The 19,318-nt window shown below is 40.9% G+C and overlaps 2 protein-coding genes across 9 annotated transcripts; one reads left to right on the top strand and one right to left on the bottom strand.

Annotated features, from left to right (window-relative positions):
- Positions 1-949: 949 nt before the first annotated feature.
- Positions 950-13,027, top strand: HK2 (histidine kinase 2). Of its 5 annotated transcripts, none has more exons than XM_087122972.1 (15): positions 950-1,759; positions 3,197-3,469; positions 4,927-5,418; positions 6,395-6,670; positions 6,992-7,161; positions 7,263-7,475; positions 7,565-7,751; positions 8,979-9,030; positions 9,125-9,354; positions 9,441-9,539; positions 9,643-10,310; positions 10,425-10,910; positions 11,993-12,349; positions 12,458-12,507; positions 12,640-13,027. In XM_087122972.1, the coding sequence occupies exons 1-13, from the start codon at positions 1,460-1,462 to the stop codon at positions 12,255-12,257; spliced, it is 3,711 nt and encodes a 1,236-aa protein (XP_086979098.1). In that variant the 5' UTR covers positions 950-1,459; the 3' UTR covers positions 12,258-12,349; positions 12,458-12,507; positions 12,640-13,027. The 5 variants fall into 5 exon arrangements, with proteins under 5 accessions (XP_086979098.1, XP_023529580.2, XP_023529582.2 ...); XM_023673812.2 differs by having other exon boundaries at positions 952-1,759; positions 4,924-5,418; XM_023673814.2 differs by having other exon boundaries at positions 952-1,759; positions 4,924-5,418; positions 12,579-13,027.
- Positions 13,028-13,198: 171 nt separating this feature from the next.
- Positions 13,199-17,421, bottom strand: LOC111792448 (WRKY transcription factor 1-like). 4 transcript variants are annotated; one of them, XR_015420563.1, is made up of 8 exons: positions 17,262-17,421; positions 16,982-17,129; positions 15,372-16,069; positions 15,120-15,285; positions 14,885-15,040; positions 14,118-14,371; positions 13,820-14,035; positions 13,199-13,523 (listed from the first exon to the last, which is right to left on the bottom strand). XR_015420563.1 is itself a non-coding variant. In XM_023673917.2 (7 exons), exons 3-7 carry the CDS (start codon positions 15,955-15,957, stop codon positions 13,920-13,922), a joined length of 1,278 nt encoding a protein of 425 aa, XP_023529685.2. In that variant the 5' UTR covers positions 15,958-16,069; positions 16,982-17,129; positions 17,262-17,421; the 3' UTR covers positions 13,693-13,919. The 4 variants fall into 4 exon arrangements, 1 of the variants encoding a protein (XP_023529685.2); XR_015420564.1 differs by having other exon boundaries at positions 13,199-13,520; XR_015420562.1 differs by lacking the exon at positions 13,199-13,523 and adding an exon at positions 13,545-13,601.
- Between the last annotated feature and the right edge of the window lie 1,897 nt (positions 17,422-19,318).

The raw sequence follows: 19,318 nt of genomic DNA, 5'->3' as shown, positions 1-19,318 counted from the left end.
AAGTGGTCGGACGTGTTGAACACTACTCTTTTGTGGGAAACACTCGCATTTTATACTACTACACAACGTTCTATGGACGGGTATTTATAACATAATCTATATTATTTAATTCTAAAATAGGTTTATATTTATATATTTTTAATTATAAGAAAAAAGGAAAATTAATGTAACAACCCAAGGCTTTTAGGCTTACCCTCAACGCTTTTAAAACGCGTCTGCTAGTGGAAGGTTTCCACACCCCTTAAAAGGTGATTTGTTCTCCTCCTCGACCAATGTGGGACATCACAATCCACCCCCTTTGGGACCCAGTGTCCTCACTGGCACTCGTTTCTTTATCCAATCGACGTGGGATCGCCCCCCAATCCACCCTCATTTGGGGTCAGTGTCCTTACTGGCACGCTGCCACATGTCTACCCCTTTAGGGAACAGCAAGAAGGCTGCCATGATTGACTATAATACCATTTGTAACAACCAAAATCCACCGCTAGCAGATATTTTCCTCTTTGGGCTTTCCCTCTCGAGCTCCCCTCAAAACTTTAAAATGCTCTGTCTACTGGTGGAAGGTTAACACATGCCTATGAATGGTGATTTGTTCTCCTCTCCAACAACTAATATGAGACATCACAATTAGTTTTTAATACAAAGAGAACAAATAATAGACGTTAGAATCATGTTAGAAATATTTTAAAACATGAAATTATGTTTAAAAAACTTCTAAAAAATTAAATAAATTTCCTTTAATAATTTTTTGAGCTGCGGCATCAAGAAGGTTCCATTAAAAAAGAAGAGGTAGAAGAAGAAGCAGCAGCAGCCATTAATAACAGACTAGCTTTGCTGGCTGATTGAAGAATTATTGAACAAATTGTTGTTTAATTTAAGCATTGTTAGAGACAAATAATGGAAAAGAAAAAAAGGGTTTATCTTCTTTTCCAATTCAGTAATTTCTGTGGTCAAATTAAACCGATGAACAGTCCAAAATTTTTTCATCTCCCTCTGTAAACAGAACTTGGGCGATGCTCTTTCGGTATTCTAGACCCGTCAAGAGCTTCATAGAGAAAAGGCCAAATCCAAGTTTTCTTTTCTCTCACTAATAATGCTCTCACTGGTTTTGAATATAGAAACTTGGTATTCCTTCATCTGGCTGTGTAGAATGATTGTTTCTACTTCTTGGTGTGAGGCCTGGTTTTGATTGGCTCAAATGCCTGTTTCTTCTTAAGGAGGAAGAACACAACTCGTTTTTCGAGCCATAAAACTTCAAAACCCTTCGAACCCAGTTGAGTTTTCTGTGATTTCTCTTCTGGGTTTGCCTCTTTTTTGCTTGTGGGGTTCTCTCAGAGCTCTGATCTTCACGATTTTGTGATCTGGGTTGTGTTATAACTTGTGGGTTTGCTGTAATTTCTTGTATTTCGATGCACTTTTCTGCTGGAAGGATTTGTAAGTAGGGGTTTTAGAGAAAAGTATGTCTCAAAATTCGAAGTTATCTTGTTCCAATGTCATATTACCTGCTGGGTTGAAGGCGAAGAGGGCTAGGGAGCATTTCCATGGCCAACGGTGGAGGAATCTTCTTTATCTCTTGCCATTTGGCGTCATTTTGATTGTGGGTCTTTGGTATATTTTGAGTCTTTGTGATGGGAATTCTGCTCGGGAAGTGGAGATTCCTGATACGTGTAAAGAGAAGGCTTGGAACTTGCTGAAGCATTACAATGTTAGTGAGAGTCAGTTTCATGCTTTGGCTTCGTTCTTCTTTCATTCAGATCAGGTACTCTTTCTTGAGCTCTCTCGTTATTGATCTGTATTGCTCTTGTTTTACTTCTTGGATGTTTTCAATCATGAGCTTTGAACTTCCCTCAAGATAAGAGTTACAAGATAGTAACCTGTTTCCTCATGAATGTGGTGTTAGGAATCACGAACCTCCACAATGGTATGATATTGTCTGAGCATAAGCTCTCATGACTTTGCTTTTGGTTTCCAAAGATGTATTCCTTATCTATAAACTCATGATCAACCTCTTAATTAGCCGATGTGGGATTCCTGTTCGAACATTCCTGAACATGTGGATACGGTGATAACTTGCTTGTTGAGAAAGAAAGAAGTGTTGAATATGGTGTCCATTTAGTTTTCTATTCAAGAGCACTCAAGATAATATCATTGATGCCATTGCAATGGAGGTTCAAGTTATATGCAAAGTCTTGTGCTTTTAGTCAAAGCTTGTAGAAAGCTGGTTCATTAAGTGTTAATTGCAAGACGCATTGTGAATTCAAAAAATGGCTGCAGAGATCCAAAAGTCTGCAAATGAGAGTCCCAGCATTTCTTGGCTTCTCAATGAAAAAATAAGTGTGTATGTTAACTTATTGCCACCCACAGAACACAGTGACTTGGGTTCAAAGAACTTGAAGGACTATTCTTTTGTACACGTGTGTGTTCCCACATTGATTTCAGAGGGGAACGAAGCATTTCTTATAAGGGTATGTAAACCTCTCCCTAGCGGACGCGTTTTAAAACCTTGAGGGGAGGCTCGGAAGGGAAAGCCCAAAGAGGACAATATATGTTAGTGGTGGCCTTTGACTATTACAAATGGTATCAGAGCTAGACACTGGGCGGTGTGTCAACGAGGATGTTGGGCCCTCAAGGGGAGTGGATTGTAAGATCCCACATCGGTTGGAGAGGGGAACGAAGCATTCTTTATAAGGGTGTGGAAACCTCTCCCTAGCAGACGTCTTTTAAAACCTTGAGGGGAGGTTTGGAAGGGAAAGCCCAAAGAGGACAATATTTGCCAGTGGTGGCCTTGGGTTATTACAAATGATATCAGAGCCAGACACCGGGCGATGTGTCAACGAGAACACTGGGCTCCTAAAGGGGATGGATTGTTAAATCCCACATCGGTTGGAGCAGGGAACAAAGCATTCCTTATAAGGGTGTGGAAACCTCTCCCTAGCGGACGCGTTTTAAAGCCTTAAGGGGAAGCCTGAACGGGAAAACCCAAAGAGGATAATATCTATTAGCGCTAGATGATCTATGTTGATCCTAAATTTCTTCCCTCTCCATATTAATTATTAGTCCACCCAGTTGTTGGTTATCTATCAATTATTGGCTGCATTTCCAAGAAAAGTCTTTATGTGCTTGACGAATGCTTTAATTGCTTGAATTCATGTTCATACCAAACAATATTCTCATTCTCATCAAATGTGTATTGCAGGCAGCATCTCTTCAGTGTGCTGAAGACCCAGGGCCTGGTATTGGCCTGAAAGAATGCACAGCTTGCGCTTTGAAGATGCTAGAAGAGGAGCTAAACTTGCAAAAGCAGCGTGGGTGGCTTTCTGAAAATTTACAACCTGAAGGCCAGTGCCCAATTAGGGGTGAGATGGATTCCTTCAATAATGATCTATTGCAGTTAGTGGACAAGACACGCTCACTTACTTCACAATCTTCTTTTGCTTTTGTGTCTCCTTGTCATCAGATTCATAGAGAGGTTAGACTTTTGTTGCTGACTACTTGCTTTTCATGTTGATGCATTACAACATAATCGTCTTTTTTTCCTTTCTGTTGAGTGTTGGGAAATTGGGTACGTGTTTCAAAAAACATTTTTTTCGGAAATCTAAGGGTGTTTATTGTTAGAAACCACGAACCTCCACAATGGTATGATATTGTCCACTTTGAGCATAAGCTCTCATGGCTTTGCTTTTGGTTTCCCTAGAAGGCTTTAGTCTAATGGAGATAGTGTTCCTTACTTATAAACTCATGATCTTCCTCTTAATTAGCCAGTGTGGGACTACTTCTCTATGATCCTCAACAATCCTTCCCTCGAACAAAGTACACCCATAGAGCCTCTCCCTTGAGGTCTCCTTCTCTGGAGCTCTTGAACAACCTCTCATTAATCGAGGCTCGACTCCTTCTTTGGAGCTCTCGAGCAAAGTACACCCTTTGTTTAACACTTGAGTCACCTTTGACTACACATTCGAAGCTCACAACTTCTTTATTCGGCACTCGAGGATTCTATTGACATGACTAAGTTAAGGACATGACTCTGACACCATGTTAGAAACCACGAACCTCTACAATGGTATGATATTGTCCACTTTGAGCATAAGCTCTCATGACATTGCTTTTGGTTTCCTCAAAAGGCTTTACTCATGATCTTCCTCTTAATTAGTCAATGTGGGACTACTTCTCTCAATAACCCTCAACAATCCTTCCCTCGAACAAAGTACACCACAAAGCCTCTCCCTTGAGGCCTCCTCTCTAGAGCTCTCGTGTAGTCTCCCCTTAATCGAGGTTCGACTCCTTCTTTGGAGCCCTTGAACAAAGGACAAAGTACACCCTTTGTTCGATACTTGAGTCACCTTTGACTACACCTTCGAGTCTCACAACTTCTTAGTTCGACATTTGAGGATTCAATTGGCATGACTAAGTTAAGGACATGGTTATGATACCATGTTAGAAACCACGAACCTCCACGATGGTATGATATTGTCCACTTTGAGCATAAGCTCTCATGTTTTTGCTTTTGGTTTCCCCAAAATGCCTCAATCCAATGGAGACAGTGTTCCTTACTTATAAACTCGTGATCTTCCTCTTAATTAGCCAATGTGGGACTACTCCTCTCAATAATCCTCGACATTTATTCCTTTAAGAAATGGAGTCTGGTTCATGCACTTGTGGATGGACAACAAGTCAATGAAACCCAAGCAAACTTTAAAGTGAATAAATGTACTCAATTTTTATCATGTTTCAGGCAATAGTAATTTATCCCTTGCATTATAACTTGGCCTATGCCCATGGGATTTAGGTTGTCCGTCTAGAAATCTTTTCCATTCAAATGTTCTTCTCTAATTCTCTATCTGTGAGCTTAAGAACTTTAAAATGCTGAAATAACATTGAATAATGAATTATTTTATTGATTCATTTTTTTCTGGCTTTCTTCAGAAGATCTTGCATTCTAAGGAAATTGGAAACGAGCCTTCGCGAAGTTTGAACGGATTAGTAATGGCGTGTTTATGGATCCTTGCTGTAGTGATATCATGTCTGAAGATGTCTAGTTTTCATTTGAAACTAAGGAACCATAAGCATAAGCCAATAAAGCATCCCACGGTCGAGAAGCAGCCAATGATTCAACTGCAGCAAGTGTTGCTACAGAAGAAGCAGTTAGATCTATCTCCAAGTCCTCCTAAAGGGGCTGGAAAATGGAGAAAGAAGCTTCTTATAATATTTGTTTTACTTGGAGTTATTGGATCCTTTTGGCTCTTTTGGTATTTAAACAACAAAATCATCTTGAGGAGAGAAGAAACACTTGCGAACATGTGTGATGAGCGAGCTCGAATGTTACAGGACCAATTCAACGTTAGCATGAACCATGTTCATGCCTTGGCTATTCTGGTCTCCACTTTTCACCATGGCAAGCATCCTTCTGCCATTGATCAGGTGAATACCTCTCTCTTTTGTAATTTGTGCTGTTTTTGGCTCATTATAGCCTTATCTTGATGCTTCATTAAATTGCTGCTTTTAACCTTTCCAAAATAGTAGTCCAATACTACATCCTTAAGCTGGACAGAAACATCACTTGTGCGGGAAAATGTCGACATACAAATCTTTGGTCTCGGACAATAGTTTTTTTTAATCTAATAATTATTTGCAAAAAGCTCTGTGACTTGTCGTTTTGGAGGGACGGATTTCACGGTAATGTGTCCAAATCTATCAAATTGGGATTGGACATTTTAGTTAGTGAACCTTGTTAGAAACCACGACCTCCACGATGGTATAATATTGTTCACTTTGAGCATAAGCTCTCATGGCTTTGCTTTTGGTTTCTCCGAAAGGTATCGTACCAATGGAGATGTATTCCTTACTTATAAACCCATGATCATCCCCTTAATTAGCCAATGTGGGACTCCCTCCCAACAATCCTCAACAATCCTCCCCTCGAACAAAGTACACCATAGAGCCTCCTCTGAGGCCTAGCCCTCGATCAACCTCCCCTTAATCGAGATTCGACTCCTTTCTCTGGAGCTCTTGAACAAAGTACACCCTTCGTTCGACACTTGAGTCACTTTTGACTACATCTTCGAGGCTACCAACTTCTTTGTTCGACACTTGAGGATTCGATTAGCATAGCTAAGTTAAGGGCATGGCTCTGATACTAGGTTAGAAACCACAACCTCCATCAATGGTATGTAGTCTACTTTGAGCATAAACTCTCATAGTTTTGCTTGTGGTTTCCCCAAAAGGCCTCGTACCAATGAATATGTATTCCTTACTTATAAACTCACGATCATCCCCTTAATTAGCCAATGTGGAACTCCTTCCCAACAATCCTCAACAAACCTACTAGTTATTTCTTTCATCTGTCCATGACTTTTTTCGTATGGATATCGTCTTAATTGTAGTCTCTTTCCCACAGAAAACATTCAGTGAATATGCAGAAAGAACGTCTTTTGAGCGACCACTAACCAGCGGCGTGGCGTATGCTTTGAAAGTTAACCATTCAGAAAGAAAGCAATTTGAAGAGGAACACGGGTGGACAATTAAGAAGATGGGAACAGAGGACCAGACTCTGGTTCAGGATTGTATTCCTGAGAATTTAGATCCTGCTCCCTTCCAAGATGAATATGCCCCTGTCATATTTTCACAAGAAACTGTATCACATATAGTTTCCATTGACATGATGTCGGGAAAGGTATGCTTTGTTGCCTATTACGGTATATTTGGCGTTCCTGTATATTAAGCAGTCTCTAAAAGAGAGTATAAGATGGAGATCAATGAAACATATCTTTTAGAAGCTCAGTTGCACTTGTTAGACGAACACGACTCTCCACAATGGTATGATATTGTCCACTTTGAGCATAAGCTCTCATGGCTTTGCTTTGGGCTTCCCCAAAAGGCCTCATACCAATAGAGAGTGTATTCTTTGATTATAAACTCATGACCATTCCCTAAATTAACCAATGTGGGACACTTTCATCCAACAGCACTAATATATATTATGTTCAATTAATAGGAAGACCGCGAAAACATCTTACGAGCAAGGGCTTCGGGGAAGGGAGTACTGACATCGCCTTTCAAGCTTCTTAAGTCCAATCACCTAGGTGTTGTACTCACTTTTGCTGTCTATAACACTGACCTTCCTCCTGATGCAACACCAGAGCAACGTACTGAAGCTACTGTTGGGTACTTAAAGAGATCCCCTTTTCATTTTAGGAATTTATTGAATTTTTGTGTGTATATATCTACAAACTGAACTCTTTTACCATGACTGATTTGATCAAAAGGTATCTCGGAGCATCCTATGACGTTCCATCACTGGTGGACAAGCTTCTGCACCAACTTTCCAGCAAACAATCAATTGTTGTTGATGTTTATGATACAACTAATGCATCTGGTCCCATCAAGATGTATGGTTCTGATGTGGTTGATACTGGTCTATTGCACATTAGCAACCTGGATTTTGGAGACCCTCAAAGGAAGCATGAGATGCATTGCAGGTAGGATTTCATGGTTAATTGTTCATGCATTTATGAGGTAACGTTTAAGTTATTTGGTCTATTCGAGCCATTTGTTAACGTGCTTACAGATTTAAGCAGATGCCTCAATTACCATGGATGGCTATAAATGCATCAGTGGGAGTTCTTGTTATTACTTTACTCGTTGGACATATATTTTATGCGGCGATAAGTCGAATCGCAAAAGTGGAGAATGACGTTCGTGAGATGATGAAACTCAAAACTCGTGCTGAAGCTGCAGATGTGGCAAAGTCTCAGGTGAGTTTAGTTTTGTGTGGTATTATTACGCTCATGTCTATTATTATACAAAGCTCGTGTGAAATCCCACATTGGTTGGAGAGGAGAATGAAGCATTCCTTATAAGAGTGTGAAAACCTCTCCCTAATAGACATGTTTTAAAACCTTGAGGGGAAGCCCAGGAGGAAAAGTCCAAAGAGGACAATATCGGCTAGCAGTGGGCTTGGGCTGTTACAAATGGTATCTAAGTCAGTCACGGGATGCAAGGCACTAGTCGGAGTGTAACGACCCAGGCCCACCGCTAGCAGAGATATTGTCCTCTTTGGGCTTTTCGTTTCGAGCTTCCTCTCAAGGCTTTAAAATGCGTCTACTAGGGGAAACCTTCCACACCCTTATAAAGGGCTTTTCCTTTCGAGCTTCCTCTCAAGGCTTTAAAATGCGTCTCTTTCACACCCTTATAAAGAGCTTTTCCTTTCGAGCTTCCTCTCAAGGCTTTAAAATGCGTCTACTAGGGGAAACCTTCCACACCCTTATAAAGGGTGATTTGTTCTTTTCCCTAACCAATGTGGGACATTACAATCCACCCCCCTTCGGGGTCCAGCGTCCTCGCTGGCACTCGTTCCTTTCTCCAATCGATGTGGGACCACCACCAAATCTACCCCTCTTCGGGGAACAGCGAGAAGGCTGGCACATCGTCCGGTGTATGACTCTGATACCATTTGTAATGACCCAGGCCCACTGCTAGCAGATACTGTCCTCTTTGGGCTTTCCCTTTCGGGCCTCCCCTTGAGGCTTTAAAACGCGTCTACTAGGGGAAGGTTTCCACACCCTTATAAAGGGTGATTTGTTCTTGTTCTCCTCCCCAACCAATGTGGGACATTACACGGAGTAAGGCTATACTCTCTCCATAGTAGACGCATTTTAAAACCTTGAGGGGAAGCCTAGAAGATAAAGTCCAAAGAGGACAATATCTACGAGTGGTGGGCTTGGGTTGTTACAAATGGTATTCGACTCAGTCACCGGACGGTGCAAGGCACTAGTCGGAGTAGGGCTAGACTCTCTCCACAGTAGACGCGTTTCAAAACCGTAAATCTACGGCGATACGTAACGGGACAAAGCGGACAATATCTGCTAGTGGTCGGCTTCAGCTGTTACGGCTCCAATAGATCATTAAGAGCTATACCATTTTTTTTCTTCGTTTGTATTTACTATATTTTTTCTCGATAATTGACTCTTCTCCTTTTGTAGTTTCTTGCTACTGTTTCTCATGAGATCAGGACGCCAATGAATGGTGTTTTAGGTAACTATGAAGTTCATTCAGTGGATATTTTTCATTTAACCAAACCATCAACCTCAAGTAATAGGATTTTTGCAAACAAAACACTCATTTTCAGGGATGCTGAAAATGCTGATGGACACTGATCTTGACCCAAACCAACAGGACTATGCCCAAACTGCATATGATAGTGGGAAAGAATTGATATCACTAATAAATGAGGTTCTTGATCAAGCTAAAATAGAATCAGGCAGGCTTGAACTCGAAGATGTACCGTTCGATCCTCGAGCTTTACTGGATAATGTGCTGTCGATGTTCTCTGGAAAATGCCATGAAAAGGGGATAGAGGTAAAAATCAAGTTAAGAACATGATTTTCACTATTTCTGCAGTAAAATTTTGACTGTTTTTTTTTTTTTTTTTTGCTTGAGAGCAGTTAGCTGTTTATGTCTCTAATCTAGTCCCGGAAGTCCTCATTGGCGACCCGGGACGCTTTCGGCAGATAATCACCAATCTTGTGGGAAATTCGATCAAGGTTATTTATACTAACACCATATACTTTGTCCCTAAAATTGTGGTTACTCTTTGAGTTCATGTTACCAATATTGTGGTTGTAATTTTCTATCATTTACGAGCAGTTCACCAACGACAAAGGACATATATTCGTTACCGTGCACCTAGCAGACGAACTGAAGACTCCGCTTGATGCGATGGACAGCGTGCTAAGACAAGGCTTAGATTTAGTAAAAGATACGTCGAAAAAAAGTCATAATACATTAAGCGGGTTTCCAGTTGTTGAAAGGTGCAAGAGTTGGGAGCATTTCGAGATATTTAGTAGAACGGATGCGATGAAGGAAGACGACTTAATTAAATTGCTTGTATCGGTCGAGGATACAGGCCATGGAATTCCTTTAGAAGCACAAAGTCGAATCTTTACGCCTTTTATGCAAGCTGATAGTTCGACTTCGCGTAAGTATGGTGGGACTGGAATAGGACTGAGCATCAGCAAATGTCTGGTGGAACTAATGGGTGGAGAGATAGGTTTTGTGAGCCATCCTAGTGTTGGCAGCACATTTTCGTTTACTGGATGTTTGAGAAAAGGCGATTCAAGGTCTCTCGATACAAAGTGGCAGCAGAACGATCCAACCGTATTGGATTTCCGAGGACTGCAAGCGTTGGTAATAGATAATAGAAGCATTAGAGCTGAGGTAACAAAATATCATCTCAAGAGGTTAGGGATCTCGGTAGATATAGTTTCGAGTCTGGTTTCAGCGCACGAATACGTAAAGAACAATTGCATCAAAAGGTACAATCCTCAGCCTCTTAACATTATTTCTCGAGTTTTAGCTTGACCCTTAACCGTAATATACTATGGATCATTGCCGATCGGTTGATCGATTCTTTATGTTCTTTTACTCAGTCCATCCAAGTCATTGGCCATGGTGCTTATCGACAAAGATGTATGGGATAACCAAACCGGTCCGATGATCGCTCGTGTATTTGAAGAACATGGGGTAAATGGCAAAGAAGAATCAACACGAAGTCCTAAGATCTTTCTCTTGGCTACCTCTGATCTTCAAGAGACGAGAGCTCTGAAGTCGACCGGTTATATTAGTAATGTAATGACGAAACCCCTTAGGTTGGGTGTCTTGATCGGATGCTTCCAGGAAGCTTTCGGGAAGGTAAATCGAAAGAAGCCGTCGATTCTCGGGAACTTACTGAGAGAGAAGCAAATACTGGTGGTCGATGACAATGCCGTTAATAGACGAGTCGCAGAAGGCGCTCTAAAGAAATATGGAGCCAAGGTTACCTGTGTGGAAAGTGGTAGAGCTGCTATTTCCTTGTTGAAACCACCACACAAGTTCCATGCCTGCTTCATGGATCTTCAGATGCCTGAGATGGACGGGTAAGTAATTTGCCTATGTTCACTTCAACATGGACTAATCTTGTTATGGCCTTAGAGATAGCAGAATGTGATTGGCTTCAATTATATCCTAATGTTTAGCTAGATGGGCTATAGAATTTTTAGATAGATCGTACGAAGTAGTTTCGGGTGGCTAGATTTAACGCTTCCTTGTTGGCGTCGGTCCCTAGCCTGTTTGGGATGGTGAGATTTAACGCTTCTTTGTGGGCGTAGGTCTATAGCATAGAAGTCAATCTGAGTGGTTCCCTCCCGTACGAAAAGTAACTGACAGAACGACTCGTATGGAATTTTTTTGAGTTTGGCCTGGAAACGAAACTCAGTTTGTTCCCTTTCGTCGAGTAGGTCAAAAAAGAGGTATACGAACGACTTTTGCTTTGCCTTAGACTCGATTATTTTTGGGTGGCTAGATTTAACACTTCCTTGTGGGCGTCGGTGTCTAGCCCTTTTGGGGTGGTTAGATTTAACGCTTCCTTGTGGGTGTCGGTCCCTAGCCCTTTTAGGGTGGTTAGATTTAACGCTTCCTTGTGGGCGTCGGTCCCTAGCCCTTTTGGGGTGGTGAGATTTAACGCTTCTTTGTGGGCATAGGTCCATAGCATAGAAGTCAATCTGAATGGTTCCCTCCCATACGAAAAGTAATTGACAGAATGACTCGTATGGAATTTTTTTGAGTTTGGCCCGAAAACGAAACTCAGTTTGTTCCCTTTCGTCAAGTAGGACAAAAAAGAGGTCTACGAACGACTTTTGCTTTGCCTTAGACTCGATTATTTTCGGGTGGCTAGATTTAACACTTCTTTGTGGACGTCGGTCCCTAGCCCTTTTGGGGTGGTTAGATTTAACGCTTCCTTGTGGGCGTCGGTCCCTAGCCCTTTTGGGGTGGTTAGATTTAACGCTTCCTTGTGTGCGTTGGTCCCTAGCCCGTTTTCACGAGTTTAGCCTTGTTCTTTTGGATTGGATTCCTTCTCTATTGGGGCGAGAATCCTTTTATTTGAGCTTGTTTTTTGTATGCCTTGTCTTAGTGTTTCCTTTCTCTCAATGAAAAAATGCAATTATCCCGTGACGAGCAGGTTTACAGCAACACGAGAGATACGAAATATCGAAAAGAAGGTTAACGAGGACATTGCTTCTGGGAAAGCATCAAGTGATATGTTTGGGAATGTGGCTGTTTGGCATACACCAGTGTTGGCCATGACAGCTGATGTGATTCAGGCTACAAGTGAAGCATGCATGGCCTGCGGGATGGATGGTTATGTCGCAAAGCCTTTCGAAGAAGAAAAATTATATTCAGCTGTAGCTAGATTCTTCGAGTCTGATGGCGGGGCTAGAATATGAATACAATGACTAGTCGTAGCCTCCTATTTCGAGTTTAGCGACCCCGACATCTCGTAGAATCATCCCGAGTACGCGCTGATCTTTCCTGTTGGGTAAGTATTTGATACTGTTCTGGCAATTGTTGTTTCAATGCAATCATGGGCAAGCTGGTTTTAGTTTCAATGTTCTTGCAAAAATAATGAATTCAATACTTTTTTCAGTGACGACGGGATCGATCTGAATGGAGGCTATACGCCATCGAGGGATCAAGGTACGGTTTATGATCAACGAACACGAACCAGTGACTTCATGTACTGATCTTTCCTGCCTGTCATGTTGTAGTTAGTTTTACATGATGTCGCGAACGTGAAACACTTCTCTAAACGCTCTGCATCGATCGCAGTATGTTGCCCAGGCAAGTACTCCACAAGGGTAGCAGTAGTTGCTTCTCTTTCAGTCATGCCATTTGCAAAATGAACCAATGTGAATACACACGCCCGACATCTCAGCTGCAAGACTGGATACCGAAGTCGAATGAGCGTTCCATTTTAGTGCCCATTCTACCATATAACGACGCAGCTGGTCATTTCGATATAAACACAGGAGCAAACAAGGCTCGTCACCACGGGGTTTATTAAAATGTTGGCTGGATTCCGAACCCGAATCAGCTTTACTGGTTTCATGAGCTCCATGAATGGCAAATTGTGGAATGAAAAGCTGCTTCCATTAACCAACCTTTTTATTGCTTAGCTACAACAATGAAAATTGTGTCCGGGATGATTATCGTCCAACCAATCCTTGGATCTTAATTCTTTGGTGCTTCTGAATAGAGGTACAACTCTATACCGACCCCAACGGGATACCTTTCGCCGAGCCACACGATTCTTTCACCAAACGCTCTCTCAGACGTTTCTACTCCTGCCCCCGCAAAGAGGTTTCATTCAAGATACTAGGCGACCAAATGAAAGTGAACAGCTTGAAAAAATCTTCTAGAGAGCATACTCTTTGTTTCGACTCTCAATATGGTTCTCGCCATTCATGGCCAAAAGAAGAATAAGATGAATAACATGTCTTTGTAACTCCAGATAAGTAGTCTAGAATCATTTTCAAAATGTATGGTATTTTAGGACGAGAGATTTACTTGTACAGCTGAATATATATTTCAAGTTCTTTGCGCCACGGTTGTTCTCTGCTTCAAGCATCTTGAGCTTGCAGATCATGAAACTTTCAAGAACAATTTATATTGCCAAAGTTCCCAAAATCAGTGCAATGAAGAGGAGAAAACTGCTGTTCATAGACAATGGAACGTGAAAATTCTTGGTTGATAATTTATAACATTTGTGATCAAACAGCAGTACTGGGAACCTATAGAATATCAAGAACCATCACATAAATTACATCAATCGGGTTGAAAATAACAACAGACCAGAGAGGAAATCCATGGCCCTAAGGATCATGATAATAATGAGCTAACTTTTAGCAGCTATCTTTTTATTAAGTTCTTTGAAAATCTACACGTTTGATTTTATTTTACCAGTTTAATTAATTTATACAAACTAGTTAATCCAACTGTAGTGCTATACCTTGATTTGAGGCTGTTATTAGGTGTCTTGATTAATCTGATACAAATTCGAACCAGGATAAAATATGCTATCTTAGCTTTCGACTGCTACTTACAGCTGCTTATTTCGAGCACTCGAAACTCCTTGCCTGGTATACCACCATGTCGAGGACAATTCTATCGCTTGCTTCTGTGGCATTCGACTTGCCATTCGTTTCAATTAATTTGTCTTCAGAACCTGAAAAAGGGAGTGATTGTATTTGAGACAATAATGTCACAAGCGTTTGATTTTTTTCTTCTATACCTCCTTTAGAACTTACTTGAATTGCTTGGAGGATCCTTATTAGCATGAACCACCGTATCCTGGCCAATAGAGCTACCGACCGTTTTTGTTTTCATCTCATCACTGTGGGCTGCTGTGGACCCAGCTGAGTTCAATGTCACAGTCCTTGCAGGAGGCATATCATGGTCATGATGACCCTCATACGTGGTAAGAACCACTTTTGGATCATGAGATGCCCTCTCTACATGTTTCTTAACTGGACATCCAGGACTTGAGCATCTGTAGTAACTCCTGCACAAAATAATAGCACAAATAGAATTATCAACCAAGTTTTGATCTATAATAATTATTCAGTAATTGTGAGATCAGTTGGGAGGAGAGGAAAGCATTCTTTATAAGGATGGGGAAACCTCTCCCTAGCAGACGCGTTTTAAAAACCTTGAGAGAAAACTCGAAAGGGAAAACTCGAAGAGGACAGTATCTGTTAGCGGTGGGCTTAAACTGTTACAGTAATCCACGCCTAAAAACATGAACTTCATGGACCTAAAAAACCAAGACATGAATGCTCTTTCTTTCTCCTTACAGTGATTGGATCCATATAAGTGTTGGCTTTAATTTACATGACTAAAGCATTAATCTATATTTCTTCACCAATAATAAACAAGAGCATGATGGGAAATGAAAAAGGGAAGTAATCTACTCAGGAGAATTAAAAAAATTATCGCTCAGCAATATTCATACAACCCTTCAATTTGTTAGCTATATTCAATCTTAGACAAGATTTTGCAATTGATTAATCAATACCTAGGATTTGGATTGCCTTTCACTAGTTTCTGTCCGTACTTCCGCCAGCGGTATCCATCGTTAACAATGTCAACCTCACTGGGTGTTTGAACAACAACACGAGATTCAACCGTTGACTTGTCTGCTACTGTCACGTCAATATTACATATTTTCTTCCTGTTGAGAATAATCATGTGTTAGTCCACAATTGCACTGATTAAAAGAAAGAAAAAAAACAGTCCGTGCTTTAGCGTACTCTCGTTTCAAGTCTCGTGTATCATCACTGTCCACCTCATCATTGATCCTAGACCTTTTCGAAGCTTCATCTTTTTCCTTATCATTGGCCATGTCTAATGACAGTTGAAGCGCATCACCCGGCTCAGTTTTACGAGGTGTCTGGCCAAGTGCAGTGGAGGGCTTATCTTCAAGTACAGAGACAATGGAATAAATCAAAGAACTTCCGAGTATAACCAAACCAAGATTTGAAACTATATAGTTTCTGTCTTACCTTGTGAACTTCTGGAAGCATGATCATCTAGTTTTTCTTCAACCATGTTAACAACTCCAACAGCAACAGGAATGTGAGGTTGAGGTCTAGGGTGATCGTGTGGGCCAAAGTAAATAATATCTGTAATTTTCCCATCATGAGTGCGCTCCAGTTGTTTTTTCACCATGCAAGTTGGATGCGTGCATCTGTAATAGCTTCTAACAAAGACATTTCCTTTTACTAGTTTCTGACCATATTTTCGCCAGTTATATCCATCCTCTGACACTTTCTCTCGTATTGTAGAGGTGATACTTACTTTCAAGTCAGGATGCGAGTCCTGATCCGCATGAATTGGGTTCTGGGTCACTTTCTCAGACACTGTATTAGAGATATCTCCTCGATCCACTAGTGGGATTGTAACGTCAGGCTGCTTAACAGCCTCTTCAAGTGTCTCCCTGGAAGCCGCAGTGTTTTTGTGATCAGAGTTTGATGCATTTGTTCCACCAGGATCCTCCTGAGACGCTTGCGCTTGGCTAAATGAACTTTGTTCATGCTCCAATCTATCAGAATCAACTTTAGTCTCTATTTGGTCCCCTGAAGAAACCATATGCACAGTGAGCTTAGATCATAAGCCACAGAGCTATAAACAACTCTTATTCTTCACACTTCGATTGATCCAGGAACTGAATGCCACGCAACATCCAGCTGGATACTGAAACCTGATAAGAGATGTAACAAAAAAGATTTTTACTTCGAAGTCAGATTGGACTTGCTTGCCTCCAAACAATTTATAATTATTCGAGAATGGTTATGTGCATGGAAAATAAAATAATTTGAGGATGCTGCCTTAAAAACAAGCAATTCTATTTTACTTCAGAGTAGTAATCATAAAGAAGGATTAAAGAATTGAATCATAGTCAGCATCCCCAAGTTCATGAATTATAACGTCAAGCAATGTCTCATTTCGAATATGAAAAGGTGTTCATACTCATGAAAAGTGGAAATTTCCATTTACCCCAAGAACCAAAAAATGGAAACTACAGTGTCAGCGTCGATTTAGAATACTAACCTTTTCTAATAGAAGAAGAAGGATTGACATTGAAAATATACCGTATTTAAACCAAAACATTGAGCATTTAATAGTTTAGGGAAACGCGACAAGATATATTATTCAATTTACGAGTTCATCTGAATTCTCAATTAATGACCAAATTTTTTTAAAAGAAAAAGAATATACACAGAAATTGAATTCAGCGAACAGCAATCCACTTGCACACCATTCGATGAAATCCACGAGGCGAACAAAAAAAACTATAGTGCTCGAAGTTAAACTCTCACTCCTACTTATAGCTTAGAAAGAGCAGAGAAACAATTAGTAACTAATTTCATTCAAAACATGCAGTCCAAGTAGGATCAGCTCGAGCTGAGTTATTAGATCTCCAGGTTCCAGTAACGATCAGAACAATTAAGATCCAAATTACAAAATTCCGACTTCAATTTCAGAATCACATACGAATATAGGTTAAAAAAAAAAAAAAGAACTCGTCTAGTGCTATAATCACAAACTCTTTTCCTAAAATTACAATAAAAATAGTGAGTTAGACACGAGAAAGGGAAAAGAAAAACTCAACCTCCACCTCAGACGAAGCCTCGAAGTTTCAAGCCCTAGAAAAGCACACAGGTGTAGTAATTTGACTTGGAAGCACAGAATTCCGCCAGAAAATAGCCACGACCGTCAATTAAGAATCCAGCCTCGGAATTCGAGCAGGCGATTGAGAGCTGCAGAAGACGAGCTAAGTCAGTGAAGAAGAGAATAAATGGAAGTCAAATTCAACCTCCGATGGAGAAGAAGGTGCAGTGAGGAGGAAGAAGATGAAGAAGAAGAGAGAGAAGTAAAATTGAAATGGTTACAGTTGAGAAGCAGTGATTGGAGCTCCGGCTGAGAGGCGTCCGATGAAGTTCCCGGCAAAGTTGGTAACAGCTAAGAGCATATTCTATGGCCGTTGTTTGGTAACGCACAAGCTTCCGCTTCCAAAATTCCTTGATGCTATCATTTATATATTACTAATTTACGAACCTATTATCATTCCAATTTACTTTTCTTTTCTTTTCTTATTTATTTATTTATTTATTTTAATTTCAACACCACTTTTACCTACTAATCATCAGTTCACAAAACCGACGACCGTCGAATGTGAACCTCACGATTTTAAAACGTATTTATTTCCGAGAAGTTTTCACACCGTTCTAAGAAATGTTTCCTTGCCTCTCCCATCGATACGGGATCTTACAATTCACCCCCTTGCAGGCCAACGTCTTCGCTAACACACTGTCCGTGTCCGATTCTAATATCAATTTTAACCGCTCAAGCTCACCGCTAATAAATACTGTCAACTTTACCTCGTATCGTCTTCGGTCTCACAATTTTAAAACATGTTTGTTAGGAAAAGATTTTGTAACGATCCAGATCCACCGCTAGCAGATATTGTCCTTTTTGGGCTTTCCCTTTCGGGCTTCCCCTCAAGGCTTTAAAACGCATCTACGTCCCCCCAGTTGTGATGAGTCGTATGCCTGGCACTTTACTTTAAGGTCAGGATCAGTTGTGTCAATTGCCCATTTGTCTGTGCCATGTATTGCATCAGTCCCATCATCACAGTCATATTAGGTACGTTCGGAGTATCAAAGTTTGCTCTCAATAGACCAGATGGGGGAACTCCTATTCCCGGATTTGGGTTCGCATTTACTGACTGTTCTTGAAGTGGGGCTTCTAAAGATGGGTTCTCCTGTACCCTTGCCGGCTCGCTTCGAGTACGTTTACCTCCCCAATGGGTTCTCCTGTGTCGTTACAGGTTTTCACACCCTTATAAGAAATGTTTTGTTGCATCTCCCATTGATATGGGATCTTACAATTCACCCCCTTGGAGATCAACGTCTTCGCTAGCACACTGTCCCGTGTCTGGCTCTAATATCAATTTTAACAACTCAAGTCCACCGTTAATAAATATTGTCCGCTTTAACTCGTTATGTATCATCGTCAGTCTCACAATTTTAAAACATGTTTGTTATGGAAAGTTTTTCACTCGGGCAAAAGAGTTAAGTTTAAATTTGTTATGATATTTATTTAATGGGTAAAAAAAAATAAATTGTGTCCAATAAAACAATGGTTTAATGGTATATCTTATCGTCGTTTTTTGAATGCCTAATCATGCTTGAGCCTCGAGGTATGGGGCGTTTGTGCTCATTTGGGCCGAAGATTTGAGGTTGTGACACTGAGACATGCGTTGACAAGATGCCAGATTGAGCACAACGCAAGTCCTTATGGGATGGCGACATTACTGCAGGAAAGATAGCCAAAATTGAGTGGGGGAGAGCGTGTGAGAATGGGTTGCTCACCTCGAGAGAACATGTTGCCTAGTATTGTCAAATGAAGCAGGAATAAATGCGCTTGCTCCTGCATTGCCCCCATCGTTGCCTCTCTCACACTCTCTTGGGAGGGGCAGAGAGAAATGTGGTGACATATGGGTCCTAACTTCTAGAAGGGATGCATTGTTAGATAAAAGGTCGACGTGGCTCTGTTTGTTGCTCTGATGATTCATGATAATTCGACGGATCGACAGTGCTGAGACTTGAATCTCAAAGAAAAAGAGTCTGACGTAGCAAATCGCCCAAGCGACAAATCTCGTATCTGGAGTAAACTAGTCTTCGTTTCTTTGACTTATGATAGCATGCTTAGCCTGTTGTATTTCATATTCACACATATGTATTCGAGAGTAAATTTAGAGATTGAATTTCAATTTAAACAAATGTTCAAAATGTGTTCGGTAATATATTTATAGACGACGTGGGACCCCTACCAAATCCACTTCCAATAGGGCCCAGCGTCCTTACTAGCACATCGCCTCGTGTCTACTCCCCTTCGGATATAAGGGTGTCACAATCCACCCCCTTTAGGGCCCAGGGTCCTCGCT

The sequence above is a fragment of the Cucurbita pepo genome, chromosome 4, assembly GCF_057944985.1.
Source record: "Cucurbita pepo subsp. pepo isolate OVF chromosome 4, ASM5794498v1, whole genome shotgun sequence".
NCBI lineage: Eukaryota > Viridiplantae > Streptophyta > Magnoliopsida > Cucurbitales > Cucurbitaceae > Cucurbita > Cucurbita pepo.
Note: the sequence above shows the minus strand (reverse complement) of the source record. Positions and strands in the feature narration are given on the sequence as shown.